At 37.6% G+C, this 19,926-nt stretch overlaps 2 protein-coding genes across 3 annotated transcripts in view; one reads left to right on the forward strand and one right to left on the reverse strand.

Annotated features, from left to right (window-relative positions):
* Positions 1–99: 99 nt before the first annotated feature.
* On the forward strand, positions 100–18,470 carry fancl (FA complementation group L). Its single transcript, XM_057342184.1, has 14 exons — positions 100–356; positions 495–553; positions 684–744; positions 1,052–1,108; positions 1,261–1,358; positions 5,663–5,759; positions 7,262–7,330; positions 13,655–13,805; positions 14,118–14,201; positions 15,891–15,936; positions 16,266–16,347; positions 17,300–17,416; positions 17,506–17,577; positions 18,359–18,470. The coding sequence occupies exons 1-14, from the start codon at positions 267–269 to the stop codon at positions 18,392–18,394; spliced, it is 1,119 nt and encodes a 372-aa protein (XP_057198167.1). The 5' UTR covers positions 100–266; the 3' UTR covers positions 18,395–18,470.
* The window catches only part of vrk2 (VRK serine/threonine kinase 2), a 13,187-nt gene continuing 11,493 nt past the window's right edge, over positions 18,233–19,926 (reverse strand). For both annotated transcript variants that reach the window (XM_057342183.1, XM_057342182.1), the window contains exons 12-13: positions 19,079–19,237; positions 18,233–18,852 (exon numbers count right to left, since the gene is read on the reverse strand). In XM_057342183.1, coding sequence (XP_057198166.1) covers positions 18,454–18,852; positions 19,079–19,237 — 558 coding nt within the window. In that variant the 3' untranslated portion in view covers positions 18,233–18,453. The remainder of the gene's footprint in view (positions 18,853–19,078; positions 19,238–19,926) is intronic.

Genomic DNA, 19,926 nt, shown 5'->3' on the forward strand with positions numbered 1-19,926 from the left:
TCACAGACATTATCTTGTTATTGAAATATCGTAGTTTCTGAGTTCAAATAAAGTTTGGTCATTCAAACTTTTATGACGTAAGCGACACTTGAGTCTTTTTGCGGGAAGTACTTTCGCTTTGCTTGGATCTGTTGGTACTGGTGCTGTTTTGACAGCAGCAATCGATTGTTTCCCTTCCTCAAAGCTTTTTTCTTTAATGTGTACACGTTTATTTTACCTAAGGTTTATACGCGTCTTTACAAAATACTGGACAGTTTGTATGTATAATGTCGAACTGTTTGCTGATGAAAGAAAGCCCTATGATAATTTCGCTTAATAAAGAGAATACAGTCTACGATGGGTTCATTACAGCGCTGGTGAGTAAGGGAATCATGTTAACTAGCTAGTTTAACTTGTCCGTTTATATCCATGAAGTCCTCAGTGTGTATGACATTATGTGAATACCATACCAATAGTCAGCAGTTCAGATGTCACTTCTTATTTGTCTTTGACAGGAAAAAGACTTTAGGATAAGAATAACTTTACCCCCCGACCATCAGATGAAACAGGCAACGTATGATCACCATTTATTTAATTTATTACTGAATGATATTTTAACCTGGATATGGGTTTATGAATAGTACGTTTCAGTGCCATTTGGCAGTGTAGTCATATTCATTGACTTGTCTTTTATTGTTTTGTAGATTGCACTGTTGTTGGCAAATGAAACGACTACTTCATGGTTATCAAGATATTGTGAAACAGGTACAGTAAATCAATGGGAAATAGTTTCCAGCTATTTCTCATCATTCAAGAAATGCGTCTTAATTAACATGTAATGTTTGTTGAGGAAAAAATAATCATTTTCCATATGCCTGTAGGATAAAAAGATTAGATTTATGTTGTACCCTGCCTGGATTTATGTTGTACCCTGACGGGTTCATATTCATTATTTTCTTATGAATTTAAAATGATTAATAATTAACTCTGATGTTCACCCTCATTAGTCAAATGAACAGGTACAGGTTTTGATATTCTGTAATAGTTAAGCATGTATGTTCTGTTTTAACAGAGATTACAGCATTCAACAAATTTGATGGGTTTTATCCTGGAACTCAGGACTGTACTGGTAAATATTGCTTTAGCAATATGATTTTTATCCCTGGGGCTGTTGACAAATGTTTTACATCATGTAACATTCGGCATCAGATTACCATAATGAATGCATGGGTTGTTATTGAATGAATGATGTGCTTCTCCTTACGAACTTCTCTTTATCAGGAAGTGGCGTTGAAGAGCCAACCAGGATGCCAGTCCTTTTCGCCACCTCAGTATTATTCCCAGCTGATAACAGAGATGGAGATCTTAGGATGGGATAAGTATGATGTTTTGAGTTGTGGCCTCCCTAGAATCACATTGTATTCAATTGTATTGTGTTTAGTTTTAGTTACATCCGCATTGGCATGTATGTCTGTCATCAATGTTTTATGCAAACATTCATCTATCTTGCTTTGTAATAAAGGGGGCTAATGTGGTGTCTGTCAGCCATGTATCAAGCTGTGATTTCAGTAGGCTTCTCATTTCCCACTTTCTATTAATGTCCAGAGATATAATTATGATATTAGCAGATGCAAATTGGTCTAATTGGAGACCCACTCACAAGTTTAATGGGGAAATGTAGAAGTTGGTCTGGAAATAAGGTGCACATTTCAGACCTGAATTGCGGTCAGACGCATTATACACTAGCGCTATCTGTAAATGCACTTGAGATTAATTAAGATGCTTAATTCATGTCTGTGTTAATAGCCTCAAGTCCGGCACAGTTGTGGCCTCTGATTGGTTTAGGAAGGGGGATGCGCCGCAGAACCTGGTCATTTTAATGAGTTTTAGTTGCCTTGAAGAAGCCACATTTACAGTTAATTACTGTATAGATGGGGTCATGCCAGTTCTCCCCTCTTATCCTCAGAAAAGTTCAAAAGAGTCAGATATTTAGGAAATTACAAAACATCCGTTTCTCGCTGCTTTAAAGTGGTATGTAAGTGTGCCATTTGAACGATCACAGAAAGCATTGGGTCATAAGAAAATCAAAGTGGAATATTTTGACTTTGATCCCATTTTGCTCCTATTTTACTGTGAGATATTGCATTTTGTCTGACATCATCATCCGAAACTGTTCAGAATTTTTTTAGACTATTGATGCATAGGAGCCGTGGTGAGAGGTTGTCACACCTTGCACATGTATGAGAGAGAAACGCGGGCCTCTCGCTGTGGTCTTTTAACACCCCGCCAAGATAATGACACCTGAGCAGGTTTCCTATTGGCCAGTCCTCTCACCATCTTACTCTAGCCAGCAGTTAGATTTTAAAACCCATGATCCCTGGTGGCACCTGTGAGAATGGAATAACTGTACTATTTTCAGTAGCTGGGTTTTTGCATTTCTGGATAGTTGATAAGAATTGGTCAGAAAACGGCCCTGGCTGTATTACAGTTTGGGTTTTTTCTTCCTCCCGTGCTCTTCGGACAAAAATTCTTTGTATGGCTTTTTGCTTTCATCTGTGGCCTGTTTGTATGCAAACATTCCAAGTGTTCCTGTGCCGTTTATGAAGGAAGCTGATTTTCTAGTTGCAAATGTAATGTTCTCATCAATCCTCCCAGCAAGACGTCGAGCTGTCAAGCTGTTTCAATCAGCTGAGGTGAACAGCGGCGAGGCCTGATACTGTAGTAGCATATCCCTGTAGAATGCAAAGTGACTGAACGGGATTCCAGCTCAGAAAGGAGATCTCAATTTTTGAGAAAATGAATGATTGGTGTGATTTTGTGCCAAAAGCTCATGTAATTGAATGTGATGCACAAGATTCGTCCCGTGGGTTGTGAGAGAGAGAGTCTGTAGTTGCTACTGAATCTTCTGCACCCCAGCAAAAGAAATGAAATTTTGCCTGAATTGTGAGCTTGCAGTTTGAATTGAACGTGAAGAGATAAGCAAGGTTTTTTACGCTTCATAATAAATAAATAAATCTGCACAATTAATAACATGTAGTTTGTAAGAAAAATTGAAAAAAATATAAATAAAGCTTCGAAACTAAGGATGGACGATAAATTATCGACCATAACGGTATCGACCGATAAATGGTCATTTTTAATGTTATCGGCCGATAAATCATAAATTATTTCCTCTGATTAAACTTCTTCAGCTGCAAGCTGCACACAGTTAAAATACAGTACAGTACTGTATTTCTGTTGAGATCATTCACTTACTGCTATTAGCAAAACATTGTTGATGTAGGTACAGTATTTATGAATGTGTAAATTATAGGAACAAAAGCACATTGTTTGAGTGTCTTGAGACCTTTGAGACATGTGGCTATTAAAAACATTTTTCTGGGTTGCTCTGGAAGAACATCTATAATTTGTTTATTACATAAAAAATATACCAGAAAAGTTTGTAGGTTAAAGAATCGTTAACTAGTGTAAAGTAGGCTTGGTACATGATTTTCAGTGGGAAAAGTAGAACTAATGGTTACCTTGTTTTCTGCAGTGAATGATTTCAAATAAAAGCAGTTGTCCAAATTTTGCCTTTTGTTTCCATTTTAGGGAATTTTACTGTATATTGGCCAGTGTTGGGTGTAACTAGTTACAAAGTAATTAGTTACTGTAATTTAATTATTGTTTCCTTGAAAAAGTAAAGTAAGGGTTTACTCTTATTTTTTCTGTAATTTAATTACAGTTACTTCTGATGTAATTAAACTAAATACTTTGTGTAATATGTGTGTGCAATAGTGGACTTGACATCAAAATTCAAAGTCTAACTTTAAAATCCTTGCTTTAATGTATAATTCTTACATTTGTAATACTTTGGTCAGTTAATAAGAGTACTTTATGTAGTTTAATATTATTTATTTGAATGAATTAAATAAGCCGTTTCATGTCTATCCTTCAATCACTTAACTAATCAAGGTTGATGTAGGATATAGAAAGTAATTAGTAATAAGTAACTAAATACTTTTTGGAGAGAGTAATTTGTACAGTAATCTAATTACACTATTGAATATGTAATTAGTAACTAGTCATTAATTACTTTTTCAGAGTCAAGCCCATTGCACATTGAGTCCGAAATTTTCGTCCGAAATTTCCGTACGTTAAAAAATAAATACGACCTTACGTTGTGTCAATCACATTTACACACTGCCTCCGATATTTTTGTCCGTCATAAAAAAATTCGGACCGGGTTTGATTTTCTGCGTTTTTCGCATCCGTAAGAATCGTTTTCAAATGTTTTTTGGCTATTGTCCCTAATGTAAAACTCGTCCGATGCCACAGTTTGGTGTGAGTGTGTGCGCGCGCGCTGCGGCGTGTGTGTGTCCACACCTTAGACATACTGCCAGTCTCTGTTCAGGATCAATTGGTTCACGGAAATTGGTGGTCTTCTTTTTAATATGTGGCTTCAGTATCGCTAGCAAAGCATCAAACTGAGCAACTGACATCCTGAAGTTAATTTTAAATCGGTCAGGATAATCCCGCAGTTCCAAGGAGGTGGAACTCTCCTTCCTCGTTATGCAACCTCAGGACTGGATTTTTTTTCGCAACGGATTAATAAATACGCATCGGACTCAGTGTGCAAGGTTTCTGTCCGTGAAAATTTTTTAGAATGACGTATACGAAATAACATATACAAAAATTTCGGATTGTATGTGCAAAGACCTTCACTTACCCAACACCAATATCGGCAAATATATCCGTTATCGGCTTCCAACGTTAAAGAATTATCGGTTATCGTTATCGCCAAAATGTACATATCGGTGCATCCCTATTTAAAACCTTAAAATATGAATGTTGTCATATATTTTAATTCTCTCTAATTTGTAGTTGTGATCCATTGCAAACAGTGTAAGTATAAATTACAAAATTGTCACTAGTGAGTTGCTGTAGTGAGAAAACTGTTGTAATGTAAATATACAGTACATCATTGAGAGTTGGTTATATTCTGCAGTGATTAGAAGTGTAGAGGTTTTTCTCCAATATGTTTTATGTGGATCTAAGTGCTAAGAGGTACATGTGGATATGCGATCCTGCAATCTTTGCCGACGGGAACCCTCAGAGCAAAGTGTGCGTGCACACACCAACCACAAAACGCTGTGTTACACGACTCGTAAATAAGCTGGTGAAATACGAGCGTGTCATGTGAAGTGCTGGAACATTAGCAGGCATAAATCTGTTGTGGTTTGGTGTAGTCGATTCAAGACTTTCAGCACTGTTTGGAAGGTGAAAGCACTGTGTATGAGGTGCATCTTAAAATGAGAAGTCAACGAAAATCAATTTGCTTTAAGCTTTGAGGTCTGGGCCCTTTGTCCTGACTAATCTTGACCATGTGCAATGATGAAGAGATATTATATGATTGCATTTGGAGTGTTTGAATAAAAATATTAAACATATATGAAATGAGACTCCCAAACGGTCTGTCTGTCTGATGCATATGTATGTACACTGGTGAGGAATTAAAAAATAGCACAGAAGGATCTTGCTCCATCTTCCTCATCCCACCCCAAGTACCTGGCTGATTTTTTTGTCATGTAACAGTCACATTCCCGCAATAAAATATTTGTTGTATTTATTTATAACAATGATGTTTTGACAGGTCTGATGTGTGTGTGGTCTTATGTGTGACGCTATTGATCTGTTTTGGCAGGCTGCTCTTCATCGATGCAGAGTTTTGCACGCTCAAGCTGAAGGCAGAGGACTCTGCTGGACGTCAACACGCTATTACAATCAAACTCAAGTCCAAGGTGAAGCCAAGGGTCAAGACCTATTTTAACTCTTATTTTCTCTCAATGATATATATTTTGCAAACCATTTTTTACAAATCAGTCTTTTTTTGTTGTTGGGTCACACTGAAACACAGTATTCTAAAAAAAAATCTTAATTAATTCATTAATAATAATAATGTTGTTATTGATTTATTATTGTGATATTGATTGTTTCATTTATCATTAAGGTAAACAGCGCAATTTAAAAAAAGCGCCAATGGGAGTGGAAATTTCTGTGGATGATTTACTAACAAGGCGCACATTTAAAAACACAGGCACAATATCTCATTCCCATAATGATCAACACAATCTACTTAACGTTGTGCAAATTAGGTTTTTGGGGGCGTTAAATAACTGCCGCAAATACCAGTACAATGACAAGCGCAAACCTTAGTAAATCGCCTTGTGTGAAATATTTAAATACTCTCCTCCCATAAACTTTGCGTCTGAAGAGGAAACTCCTACAAATCCATATGCAATAAAGTCAGTCGCAAAAACAGCTGTGTCCACGTCCTTTCAGCGCTAATTTTCACTGCGTGTCTTTGGTAAATACAGACAGTAGTTTTTTTACGGCAAACTGTTAGTAAGTCTGGCCCTATAGCTCTTAGTTTTTGTCTGTGAAGATTTGTTCAGTGAGATAACGTTTGTCATTTTGCAGACTTAGTATTTTTGTGGGTCACAGATGCAAATGTACAGCTTTCCTAATCCAGACTCTCTGTGGAAACAACTGGACTACAAAAAAGAGCAGAACTTTGGTTTTAGTATCTAACTTTAAGCAGGTGGCACTAATGTGCTGTGAATGTAAGATTATGCTGAGAGATGGAGAGGTGAGATTGCGGCGAGGCCTGAAGGAGAGGTGAGAAAGCCCGCGTGGATGCGGTGACAGAGATAAGACCGTGAGTGATCTACATAAGGTGATTACAGGGGCCACAGCAGAAGCAGAAAATGATGGCACGTGAGTGGTTTGTCTGAGTGCTGGGCTATGAACGTGAGCTTGGCTAGCCGTCGGACGTATGGATGTGTTGTAGATGCCAGTGGCTGTCCGCACGGGGTTCTGATGAGATTCAGCAGGGCGTGAGAAGCCCCCTGTGCCCACCTGCCCACCGTCCTGCGGTGAGCTAAAAATAGCAGTGATCTAACCACCGCACATCTGCTCATCTTCCCAGAGCCCGGCACCTTTCACAAGGGCCTCCGTCACCCAACAGCGGCTCACGCAACAGTAGTCGGTCAAGGCGGCTCAGTTGCTTGTGGGTTGTGAGGTCTTACCCAAACATGTATTATTGGTTGTTATTGGAGTACTGAGGAGGTTGAAATTGTGGGTCCTTCTGGGAAGTGCCATTTGTGTCACTCATACTTGTATGCATTTTAAAAATGACTTGAACAGTAGATGTCAACTGATGCCAACTATTTTGTATTAACTTGATCACAAGGATTCTGTGTCTTAAACGTTCAAATTATCGCTTTTTTTACTTTGTTGTCAGTATCCAGCTGAGGCCCCAGAATTCTCTGCAGATCTTCCTGTTCCGTTGACCATCACATGGACCGCACAGGTACTTTTTAAGTCAAATTTTCTAAGTAAAAATCTGAACAAAGTAACATTCAAAAGTTTTCACTTTACCAGTGAGTTGAAGTTTTTTTTTGTTTATTTATACCACTGAAATTAGCCTCTTTTTTTAATCACAATTGAAGTACAATTAGTTTAATTACCAAAGTTTTTTGGCATTTGAAGGTGCGTTTCTGTTGATGAAAGGTGTTTCGTGCTGCATTGTCGCTTTGATGTTGCTTCCATAAAAACAATACCTCCACTCACAAAGGCTCGAACCGTGCCAAATAAACCAACAGGACGGCGATCTGGAAAGCTACATACATAAGCGGCCTCTAATGAGCCTCCGCGAGTTTCCTCTTACGTATAACAATTAACGTGAACGGAGACCCATTTTTCACTGTCGTTTTCGTTTTATCATCGTCCTCTGGTTTCACCTCCCACCCTGAAAACAGGCTCCGCTTCAGTCATACGTTTGCTCCAATTACTTTGAGGTGGATGAAAGCGACTTGGCGTTCCACGCAGCAGTGGAGTGAGTTGGGGAGGGAGCTGAAGCTGTGTCGGGTGAGAGATGGCAGCAGAACATGGCTCTCTGACAGAGAAGACCAGCTCAGCACACCGCAGCCTTCTGTTGGGTGAAGTCCTGCTGGGCTGCTGATGTCTTGATGCATCTATTCTTTTCAGAGAAGAGAAAGGTCTGTCCGAGCTTCTCTCACGTACATTTGAATGAGCGATGATTACCTGCACTGTTGTGTGTGTGAGTAATCTATAATGTGGATCAGGAGATTTGGCGCGATATGGATGCAGGTGTGTCTCAGCCCAATTTACACTCAGCAAGTCACCCGGCCAGACTCCTGGTGTGCAGAGAGAGATGATGCTCACTGCTTGAGTTTTCACTTCTCAGCCTGTTTTCAAATAAAGTACACCATAGCTTAGTCTCACGTAGCCAGACTTATCGGCACTTATCGCCGCTTTCTTTGGCCAAGGCCCGCCCAATAGGCCATATGACTGACAGGTGTAAAGCAACCAATCACGTTTCGTCTTGAGCCGCGTTAATGTTTAGAGGCGTGGAAATGTCCCCGCAGTAACAGACCGGTGTGAATTCACGAACGTGTCAAAAGTTAACAGCAACAAAATGATTATAAGTTTATGCTGTGAACCTTGCATACTTTTAAGAATTAAGTGTTTAGTCGATCGTGATGAATTCTTATAGCAACTGTTGTAAACACGACAGCTTACTTCTTAGATCAGACGGCTTCGTGTTGTTTCCAGGCAGTCCGTTAAAGAACGCGACACGCACGTCTACCGGAAATCCTATGAAATTGAACAAATCAGATGACAACTTCGAACGTGCTGAAGTGTTTCCAAAAAAGTGTGCCATATGCATCAGATGTTCAGCCAACGGATCGTGGGCGTGACGTCTGAGGCTGAGACTAACCATAGCTGAACTTGTAAGATATAATATACAGTAATAATGTAAAAGCCGTTTAATGTACCTGCAATACATGTGTATTTGTACACAGGTTCTTTTCACAGCAGGTTTGTAAGCATGTTAAAACATACTGTAACATTAGGTTCTCTTTCTATTAGACAAAAATATTAGCTACAAATTCCATGGAAAATCAACCTTAAGATGAAAAGTTTTTATGAAAGGTTTTTACCATACGTAAAGGTCACATGTCAATATTTGGTCGTTTAAATACCCAAGTCTCTCTTCCATAGTTTTCCATAGTCATGTAAGTGTATTGTCACATCCATAACGGAATTGTCACATCCATAACTGGCCATATTCCTCATAAATGGACACATGAAAATTAAAATAAAAGAACTATTATATGTTCTATGAAGAACCATTCCTTCTCCATTTGTTGGGTATTATTGCTTTTGGTTTTAATTCGATTACTTCACGTTTTCATTTTAATTCATAGAAATCCTACAAATTATGTACGCGCATCCTTTTTGGTCACTTTCATAACGCATACATTTTTTTATCTTTAAAAAAAACTGAAAACTCTTGCATAGACTGATTTTTTTGGATGGACTCGATGACCAGGGATTTGGTAAAATACAAACCGATGATTCAGTATATTGGTACTAAATACATTCTCCGAGGATTTATAGTTCAAGTTTTAACTGAAAAGGTCACATCCATAACGCTGGAATTGACCAAATATAATCGCACCGAGCATGAGAAATATTTAACCATTGTAGTAGCATCATGGTACCTTTATATACTATTAGGATTTTGTTCCTTTGAATTTTAGGGAGTCCGATTCTGCTTATTGATTTTAATTCTTATCGATTCCCAGTTTTGATTCCACAGTTGAAGTAAAACATTTATAACATAAACTGTAGTTACTTAATGAAACTATGATACATTTGTGGTTCTTGTGCTTTACTGCAAATACTATAGTTAAACTATGCTTACTATTAGGGCTGGAAGGAATATTCCGTTACCGCGGAATAAAATGTCAACCGTAAGAGATTTTTATGTTCCGTGTATTCCGCGGAATGTAAATAAGTAGGCGTGGTTAACTCGGCGCTGTGCAAATTAGGCGCTATTCTGAAAAAAAAACTAATGAATTAATCCACCCGTAACAAATGAACGTATCAAACATTCTTTTGACCTTCTTTCAGTCTGTAGTTTAGAGATCCGCTCCAGTCCGGCGCTTCTCTCAGGGATCTGCGCCAGCATTTAAAAAAGCTCGTTCTCAACACGTATTTCAGAAGTCAGGTTGTTTTGAAAAGCTGTTAATAGTTTTATAAAGTTTAACTTCAGGCGAGCCAAGGTGAAACTTACGTTGAAATGCGCACGAGCGCTTTGATGTGACGCGCTTCTACCTCCAGTTTTGGGAGACGCGTGAGGAGTCACCAGAGACTCGCAGTGCAAAAACAAGCCCGAGAATAAACAAACCTAAAGACAGAGAGTCGCAACACACTAAAATTGCTCATCTAATAGAGAGTGAAGAGCGATAAAGACCTACAGTACAGACCCCATGAACACCAGTTTATAACACTAGTCATACTGTACTCTCATTGTTTGTGCATATTCATACTTTACTGTTATATACTGTATGTTGTCTATCTTCCTACTGTATACATATGATATAGCCAGAAGATAAATATGAATAAATAATACAACTGATTATCAGAACTTAATTTGATATCTTTAGTACATTTTCATAACTTGCCTACATTTTAACTATGGTGAGCATTTAAATGAACTGTAATAAATAAATTAGTTAAATCAATCTAAGAAAAATGAGGTATAAAATATAGAATTTTAATGGGAGATTGTTTCATGAAATATATCGTCACCATGAAATAAAATTACTCATTCTGTGAAATAGATTTTTGGCCATTCCGCCCACCTCTACTTACTATAGTAAAAATATGGTTAATTTTCATAAGGGCTTTTATTGAGATATCAGCAGATCACAAGTTAACACATGCACGTTTCTGAAAATAACCCTGAAAATAACCCAACCTAGTATAGTATGTGAGTAACAATCATCGCTCCTCTACAGGCCATAGACCTTATTTAGGAACTTTTTTATTGTTGTACATAAATAATCAGTTTAACCCATCTTTGTTGCTGACGGTGGGTCCTTCACAATTATAGACAATGAACATTAAGGAAAACGACATATCTGTGTGTGCAATTATTGATTTATTTACTTGACACTTGTTCACTAAATGACTGAAAATGCACCGTTGAACATTAAAAGGAGGGACCATATTGGAAGAGTTAACAGAAGAGTAAGCATTGTGTCACCTCACTAGAGATGAATCCATTGTTGTTCCAATTTTGGGCACATTTCCAACAGAACTTCAATTATGAGGACATCTCACCTGTACCGTATATTTAAATAAAAGCATAACTATAATCACACGACTGGCATTAATTGGAAAATAATTGCTGCGTCTTTGCACCTGTGCAATGTTAAATTGTGTGCGCTGTATTGGCACAATGACCCGTCATTTTAGGTTCATGTCGGAATATTTCCTCCTGTGCGGTGCTGGAAAACGCTCATGCACATTAATGTGTGTTGTTGGTCTCAAATCCTCAACTGAACACAAATTACGACAGTACTCTTCATTTTTATCTCTCTCTTCGCATGATGCTGTATATTTTGCTTTAGTGCTACGGTCTAAAAAAAACAGAAGTCATTTGATTTGTTTTGTTGTGTTCAATTACCAGCTTTTGCTGCAGCATTCAGCTCTGCCTCGGCGCTCTCCAATTTAACATGTATGAAAATGTATCGGGCACATAATCAACACCAGCATGCAAATTATGTGACAAAAGACAAAAACATGGGATCTCATTTTCTAAATACAGAAAGTCCTCTCCCTCTTAAATCAGCTGAGATTGGCTGTATTATGTTGTTGAGATATTACAATGGTGCAAAATTACTGTTGACAAGTGGGATTTAACATCTGAGGACCTAAAATCAATGTACCTTGCGTCAGAAATACACAGGCAAAATAAACTAAATAAACTTACTGTGTACAGCACAGTTAAGAAAATGTAGACACATTTGATGCTTAGCCAAAACAATTTGATGAAAGAGGTTCATGTTTGTATCTTTTACTATGTCAGGAATTAAGAGACCATTTTCAAATTATTTTCAGTTTTTCTGAATGTACTATTTATAGGTATGTTTTATTTAGGTAAAATGATCATTTTTGTCGTATATTATGTGAACTACTAACAATATTTCTCCCAAATTTCAAATAAAAATATTGTTTCAATTTGCATTTATTTGAAGAAAATGACAAATGGTGAAATACATTTTTGATCATTTGAAAACTGTGATAAAAATCGCATAAAAATGTTCATGTGTCTTGTCATGCTGTCAATCTTTCACATTTGCTGTTGAGCAAAAAGAAAATAATCGTCATTTTGGGTACTACTATTCATGTTGACATCTGCTTAAAGTGGCGTCACGCAAAAGCTGAAAATGTTGAGTTTCGATAACACTCCTCTCACGCCTCCAAAGTTCAGTACACTTGATGCTGAATAAGCCGGAGACCTCTTGAGCAACGCTAAAAATAAACTGCTGGACGTGGCTTTGAGCGGAGAGGATCTGGTGTCCAGACTCCAAGCGTTCTCATTCTGAGCTGAGATTAAAGACCTCGAATGGGCAGTTGGGTAAAAAGCGAGGAGCTCGGGTGTGCGGTCGGTGCAGCGTGGGCGACCTGCACTCCCTCGCTCTGACGGAACCGAGTGAAAAGGGGCCAACCCTATCAGCTGTCAATCATCAGCTGTAATTTATGAGTGGCCATACTCAAACCATTAGCTCTGCCTTACAGCCGGACAGCTCCAGAGGAAACAGAGGCCTACTGTGTTTGTGTATGTTAGAATTAGAGGAAGCTGCTCTGGTGTACTGTAGATGGGTCGCGTGTGGTTTTCAGTGCTGGATTTCTTTTGTTTGCTGATGTATAAGTTTGGGTCTTTTCCTGTTCAGTCACTTTTTCTATTTGATTTGTTCCTGGGGCTTTAATCAATGGTTTGTTGACAGGTATTTGATGAACACTTGGCAAAACTTCAATGGGACTTTTTCCCTTTTTCCTCCTTAAGTTGGATGGCTGAGGGCTAAAGTGTTTGTATAAAGAAGTGATATGAAACCATGCATGTGGGCAGTATCAACATCTTCCATATGTGTTCAGTAGTGTAGGGTAGATATTAAAGACAGCCCAGCCGATGTCTGAATTAAGCCCTGCTGTTTCAGCATATAATGAGTTGCACAATATCACATGGGTGACACTTTTTCTAGGAACCAAACATCAAAACATTAGGATGCGCTGCTTGTTTTATTTAAGATGCTGTATTTCTACATTTGTCTATGCATCAAGATTTGGTCCACAGTTTTTTTCCCCCATATACCACATTTTACTACTATATACCCCTTTAAGGCATTTAAAGGCATAGTTCACCCAAAAATGACGTTCTGTCATCACTTACTCACCAGTTTGTCATTTCAAACATGTATGACTTACTTTCTTCTGCAGAAGCCAAAAGAAGATATTTTGAAGAATGTTGGTAACCGAACCACGGTGGTTCCCATTGACTTGCATTGGTTTTGTGTCCATACAATAGTCAATGGGTCCCGCTGTTGGTCAGTTACCAACCATCTTCAAAATATTTTATTTTGTGTTCTGCAGCAGAAGGTAAGTTATACAGGTTTGAAATGACAAGAAGGTGACTAAATACTGACAGAATTAACATTTTTGGTTGAGCTACTTTAATATTCAACGCCGACTCCCTTCTTCATATTTGAAGCATTAAACTGATTTCGAGTAGTTATTTTCTCTATGTTTCTGTTCTTAGAGCACATTGGCGCATGTCCACAGTCAGTTCCTGCTAAATGTGGAGGCTCTGTCCGAGTTCTGGTCGGTCATGGATGAAATAGACGAGCAGACATGGGTGTTGGAACCAGAAAAACCCACTAAAGCAGATTCGATGAGAAGAATCGCTGTAGGTAACTAGATGGACTTCTCTTTACTAGGATTATTCTCTTCAGAAATGTACTCACCCTTACACTGTTACGTCTTTGTGAAATACAAAACTAGCTTATTTTTAAAAGAAATATGTGACTTTTGGGTGAACTATGCCTTTTGCTATCTTAGTGACCAAAAACTGTCAAGCACCAAAAGGCCAAAAAAGTAATGTTGCATTTCAAATTCATTTTGAATCAAACTACACAGGTTTGGAATGACATAAGGATGAGTTATATATTGTTTGTCATGTCATATCAAAGCAACTGAGCTGCCATGTTGTTGTTCTTCTCCAGGAAACAACGTCTCAATAAAGGTACAAATTGACCCCAGACACCCCAAAATGCTGCCGGAATGTTGCCTGCTCGGGGCTGAGCATGGTAGGCATTCTTCATATCTGCAGATCCGTCCGTATGTTTATCTTCACACGGATGCCGTTTTCTCCATCTGAGCGGCAGCTCATACGCAAGAAAGGCGCTCTTCGCTCGCATGCTCTTGTTTTTCAATTACCTCCGTACATAAACGCGCATGCTGTAAATGCTTTACTGCATTTAGACAGGACCGGTTCAGTGGGACCGGCCGGGCTGACAGCCCGCAATATGTTGGCGCTTTTAGATTTAGAGTGAGATGATGTCTGAATGGAGGTCAGTTTGCACTATTTAAGCCGCCGTGATTGTTTCTTTAAATCCAAGGTCATGCTTGGCTGACAGTGGCACACAGAACACATTGTCGGTTGCCTAGCAATGTTATTCATTGATATTAAATCCACACTTCAATAGTCAAGACGGCGGCAGTCGCGGACCCTCCGAGCGTGGGGTCAGACAGAAATATTGCTTTTTGCATTTACAAATGACAAACAGAGAGAGCAGCTATCACGTTTCTCCCAGATTGATCTCTCGGGTGGAACAGCCGTGATGAGCACGTTTTATTTGAATATTCCCCTTTTTGTCAGACTGTTTGTCACAGTGGGAAATGACCGGCTCTTTCGCCGCTCTGCTGTGGCATTTCTTAGAGAGAACAGAGATTAGAGGTAAGAAATGAAGCGCTGTGCATTGTCTGTCAGCACTCGACGATCAGGTGAGGAACGCTGAATGAGAGATGAGGTCGAGTTAATTGAAACCGCTCGGCTACATTAAGGGGGTGAGCACTGTTCTTGCTTTCATGCGGTGCACTCCCTCAGGCTTGTTTTTGCCATGTAGATTGATTGATATGATTTATGTTGATGACATTTTTGTCTCCCGTTGCTTTGCAAACATTTTAAAGTCTGTATTATGTGTGTAATATTGCTTTTACGGAAACGGTAATTAATGCGTATGCTTTTTAAAAGAAATACTGTAGATGAAGATGTCAAAACAAACTATGGTTTACTGGATAACTAAAGTCGTTATGAAATAAAAAATTGAACAAAGATCAGTTCACATAAACATGAACATTTACTCACCCTCATTCTGGATGTATATGACATACATCATTAGTCAAATTAATCCAAACAACTCTGGAGGTTAATACATGTCTTCTAAGGTGATACAATCGATGTGTGAGAGGAAATATTAGGGGAAAGCTCTAAATTTCAAAAGTCAGTTGATAACATTCTTCCAAATATCTTTGTGTTCAACAGAAAGCAATTGATACAGGTTTGAAACAACTTTGGGGGTAGTAAATGATGACAGAATTTTCATTTGTGGGTGAACTACGCCTTTAAAGTAAAAAAGCAGTGAGTGATTTTCTTTTTTTAATTCAGTGTTGATATTGCTGCACTGCAATGTCCAAAATCAAAGAACAGACCCGATGTTTTGACACAAATCTCATTTTTCGTGTCCGTTTACATTCACTGAAGACAAACCAAATGCGTTTACATTAATGTCTCGTGACGACAGACAATTTAACCGAAAACTTTTCGAGCGGTCACACATGTGAAAGCAGCTGCCTGTCAGTGAGACGTGTGGACTTTATATTGATACTGTAGAAAGAGTGGAACAGTGTTGTTACATGTAGTATTAATGCCTGTTGGACATCCTTATTGTTAATGCAGTTGTGTTTATGATTGTAATTCTCGTTTTGTCTTTTAGTGGTCACTCCTTTAAGGAATAAGTTGAATGCCAATATGCATTTATGGTAAGAATGCTTTATGTAATTACAAAATATTATATGGAAATGAATGGTAATTCATGACAAACCAATGTGGTTTGCTAAATATGCAATGCATATTTCCTGCAGTATGCATGGAATGGATATTTTACAGTGGATGTTTTAATATAGTGTAAAATGAATTAGAAGTCTATACCACACAGTGGGATATTTCTTGGCCCAGAACATTGATTCACAGAATGATATGGCCAAATTTTCTGGGCAGTAATGTTTGATATGTATTCATTATACCATCATGACGTTGTTGTATGCATTTAATTAGTGCATAACGGTATGATTTCCTCCTCTCCTCATAGGAACCCTGACTGCAGTGTCCTACAGAATATGAAGGATGTGTTGGAGATAGAATTTCCATCGCCTACCACCCACGAAAAATCTGTACATTGCATATTTTCGTCTCATACGCTGCCACTTACAATTAGTTTCACAGCGCCATCACATCTGAAGCTCGCTGTGTTTTTTCCCCCCTGCTTTTCTCTTTATGTTTTTTATCATCGGGAGAGGTGGCTGAGGATTTCTTTTAAATGGGTTGTTTACAGATAAGATCATTAGAATAACAAAGGTGGCAAAATCTTCATCTCTATCAAGAGCTGTGTAATCATAGCGCTACCGTTTATCTTTTTTTCCCCTGTGCATGTTTAATGCATTCTGTCTTTCTGTTCAACGGGGGTTGAAAGGGCGCTGTGTTTATTCACAGTCTGTTCCACAGATTAATACTTGACCATCATTAACATTCTCAAGGGAGAAAAGTTTACTTGACCAAATGTTGAAATTGTAGAAGATACAGTATCTTGCATCTGTTTAATGAATTGCTGAGGAAAAATGCCTCTAATTATCTGAACAGCAGTATGCAAACATGGACAGTAGAGCAGTAGAGGAGAACAGAAACGCAGGAATGAGGGGACGTGTAAAGATCCTTCGATCTAGATGAAGCGGTTTTTACATAAGGATTGTGTGAAGCATACAGTATATAGTGCTGATAAGTCTCCTCATACTGTGGAAAACAAATACAAGGAACCATTTATTATATTTATTATACTGTATAACCAGTGGGAGGTGTGAATTGCAAATGCAGAATTTTTCATCAAACTCAGCTATGTTAATTTTAAGAAGAAATGATGCTTTCCCTTATTATTATTAGACTTTCACAATTTTTAGATACTTTGTAAATTATTTTTTCATCTTGATTCATATTTACATATGTGCCTTTTTTAAAAAGAATATATTTAATACTGTAGTTTAACGCCCTAATTTGTATTTTGGCTTGTGAAAAGTGCCTATAGATAGCTTGACCTAAACTTCATCTCATCTTGTTTTGTGGTTGTGGTAGAGTTTCAGTGTGGAATGTGGTATCTGCTACTCTTATCGTCTGGAATCAGCCATTCCAGATCAGGTCTGCAATGACCCACGCTGTGGTCAGCCATTTCATCAGGTCTGTCTTTATGAGGTAAGAATAAAGGACTTATCTTGTTTAAAAACAAACAAAAAATAACTTTTTTCTATCACATTTATATCTTTTGGTCTGTTTGTCACCAGTGGTTGAGAGGTCTGCCCACCAGTCGCCAAAGCTTCAATGTCGTATTTGGAGAATGTCCTTACTGTAGCAAGGTACGGCACTCTGAAAATAATTCAGGATAACACTTTATAATAAAATTGTTTTTGTTAACAATAGGGCTGTCAAACGATTAATCGCGATTAATCGCATCCAGAATAAAAGTTTGTGTTTACATAATATATATCTGTGTACTGTGCATAATAATTTTGTAGTTATTAACACATACACATACATGCATATATTTAAGGAAAATCTAAAAATTAATAAACATTTATATATAATTTCAATTACTAGTAAATATAAATAAATACATGTAAATATTTCCTAAATATGTATTCATGTGTATGTGTTTGTATTTATAAATACAAAATTAATATGCACAGTACATAGACATATATTATGTAAACACAAACTTTTATTCTGGATGCGATTAATCGCGATTAATCGTTTGACAGCCCTAGTTAACAATTAAGCCTGCCTCAGACTATAGGATTCTCGGCCAGATTTTACCATGGTTTTCCCCTCCCGAGAATCTTTGAAAAGATCTTATCCATAGCCTCGATCGGGTCCGATGTTTGGTCCAGATTATTGCGTAATGTGAGGCATTTATTTTTTGCTTAAAAATGATATTGCTCAATGTTAGTTAATGCATTTACTAATGTTAACAAATACAATCTTATTGCAAAGTGTTACCCAATTCACAAAAACAGAACATGCAAACTGCTTATAAAGATGATTTTATTTAAACATTTTCACAATAATAAAATACTTTTAAAAATAGTTCATTATTATTGCAAAAAAGTCTAATCTAATACTGATTTCTTATTGTTCCAGCCCATTACTGTGAAAATTGTCACACAAAACTCATAACCACAGTCATGTGGTACAACAGCTCCAGTCTCATGATCGGAGAACTGAACACATTGAAGTCATTGGAACAGTCCGAGTCGAAGGACAATACCAACAGCAGTCAATATCACAACAAATAAAAGAATCAAGATCCATTTGTGTTTGGTTGACCTGATGCCCCATTTTGAACCATTCACTGATTTTCGGAGGCCATCTGCTTCCCTGTAACCGTGTGGAGTCCATTCATTTTCCCATTCACAAACAGAACTCCCCCAGTGATCTTCACTATAATCAGGCTCTTCCCAGCGGTTGTAATTCCAGTTATGTTTTCTACTGTAGTTCCCCCAGTAGTCGTCTTCTCTGCCAGGTTCTCTATGGTAGTCATTTAGTCCCCCAGTATATCCACGCTGGTGCTCATAGTTATTTCTTCTTCTTTCGGTTCCCCATGCCTCACCATAAAAATCTGCTTTCCTCCTTTCCTGTTTAGTAGGAGCAGTTTTTTATCTTTTCACAATACATGTAAATGAGAGGATTGGATTGTTGCATATGTTAATATAATTTGTATCAAATAAAACTCGCCAAGCATATTTTTATTTCTTGCGAATGTGATGCATTTACAACTTCGAGCTGTTTGGATTACTATGAAAATAATTATTGATTGTGGTTTGTGTGGGCATTTGTTCTGTGCTCTGCTGTTGGTATTACTTGCTGGAGTGTCTGTTTCTGTCGTGCTCCCGCTCTTGTTTTAGGATGAGCTCGCGGAGGCAGGCTCTCTTCTTTGTCAGTCGAGTCTTCATCACTGTCTAGAAATGCAGACCTTTGTTGGGAACTGCCTTTAGTGGCTGTGATAGGTCTGTGTGGTCTCTGTAAAAGTCAAAACAAACAAAACTAAATCACCCCGATATCGTTTGTTGGTGTTCAATCAGGTTGTCCCACCATAAGTGTTGTGTTTTGTTTTAAGACTGCATATAAGTAAAAAAATATGATTTACTCAGTTAAACATTTCATAGTCAATGAAGTTGTTTAGAATCTATTTTGTCTGTTATATGGGCCATTTTACAGATTTTTTTCCCCAGAAATGTTTAATGTATGCAAAAATTGTATAATATCAGAGGTTCAAATTCTAGTAATTGAGCAGTTAAATTTCATATTGTAATTTAAGAAAGTTTCTGAAAATTCTTCCTCTCCCCAAATTGTGTCACTACCGAAACACAATAATAAATCATTTTAAAAAAGAAGGATTATGTTTACATATTAAGATTTTGTTTAAATCTACTTTAAATATATTTTTAGCTATTTAAAAAAATCCACATGTAAATCAATAATAGTTATAATTTTAACAATATTTCAAGTGTGATTTATGAGATTTGTTGTATTTTGAATCCAATCTTTGTTTGTAAAGGTTGATCATACCGATTTCAAAGTTTATATATACACATTATACCAAACACTATCATAACATCTTAGTTGATAATTCAATATACTTTATTTTTGACAAAACATCCCATGTTTCGGTTGTGACACACATTTTCAGTAGTGATGGTCAGTGCTCG

Source organism: Triplophysa rosa, linkage group LG9, assembly GCF_024868665.1.
Source record: "Triplophysa rosa linkage group LG9, Trosa_1v2, whole genome shotgun sequence".
Classification (NCBI taxonomy): Eukaryota; Metazoa; Chordata; class Actinopteri; order Cypriniformes; family Nemacheilidae; genus Triplophysa; species Triplophysa rosa.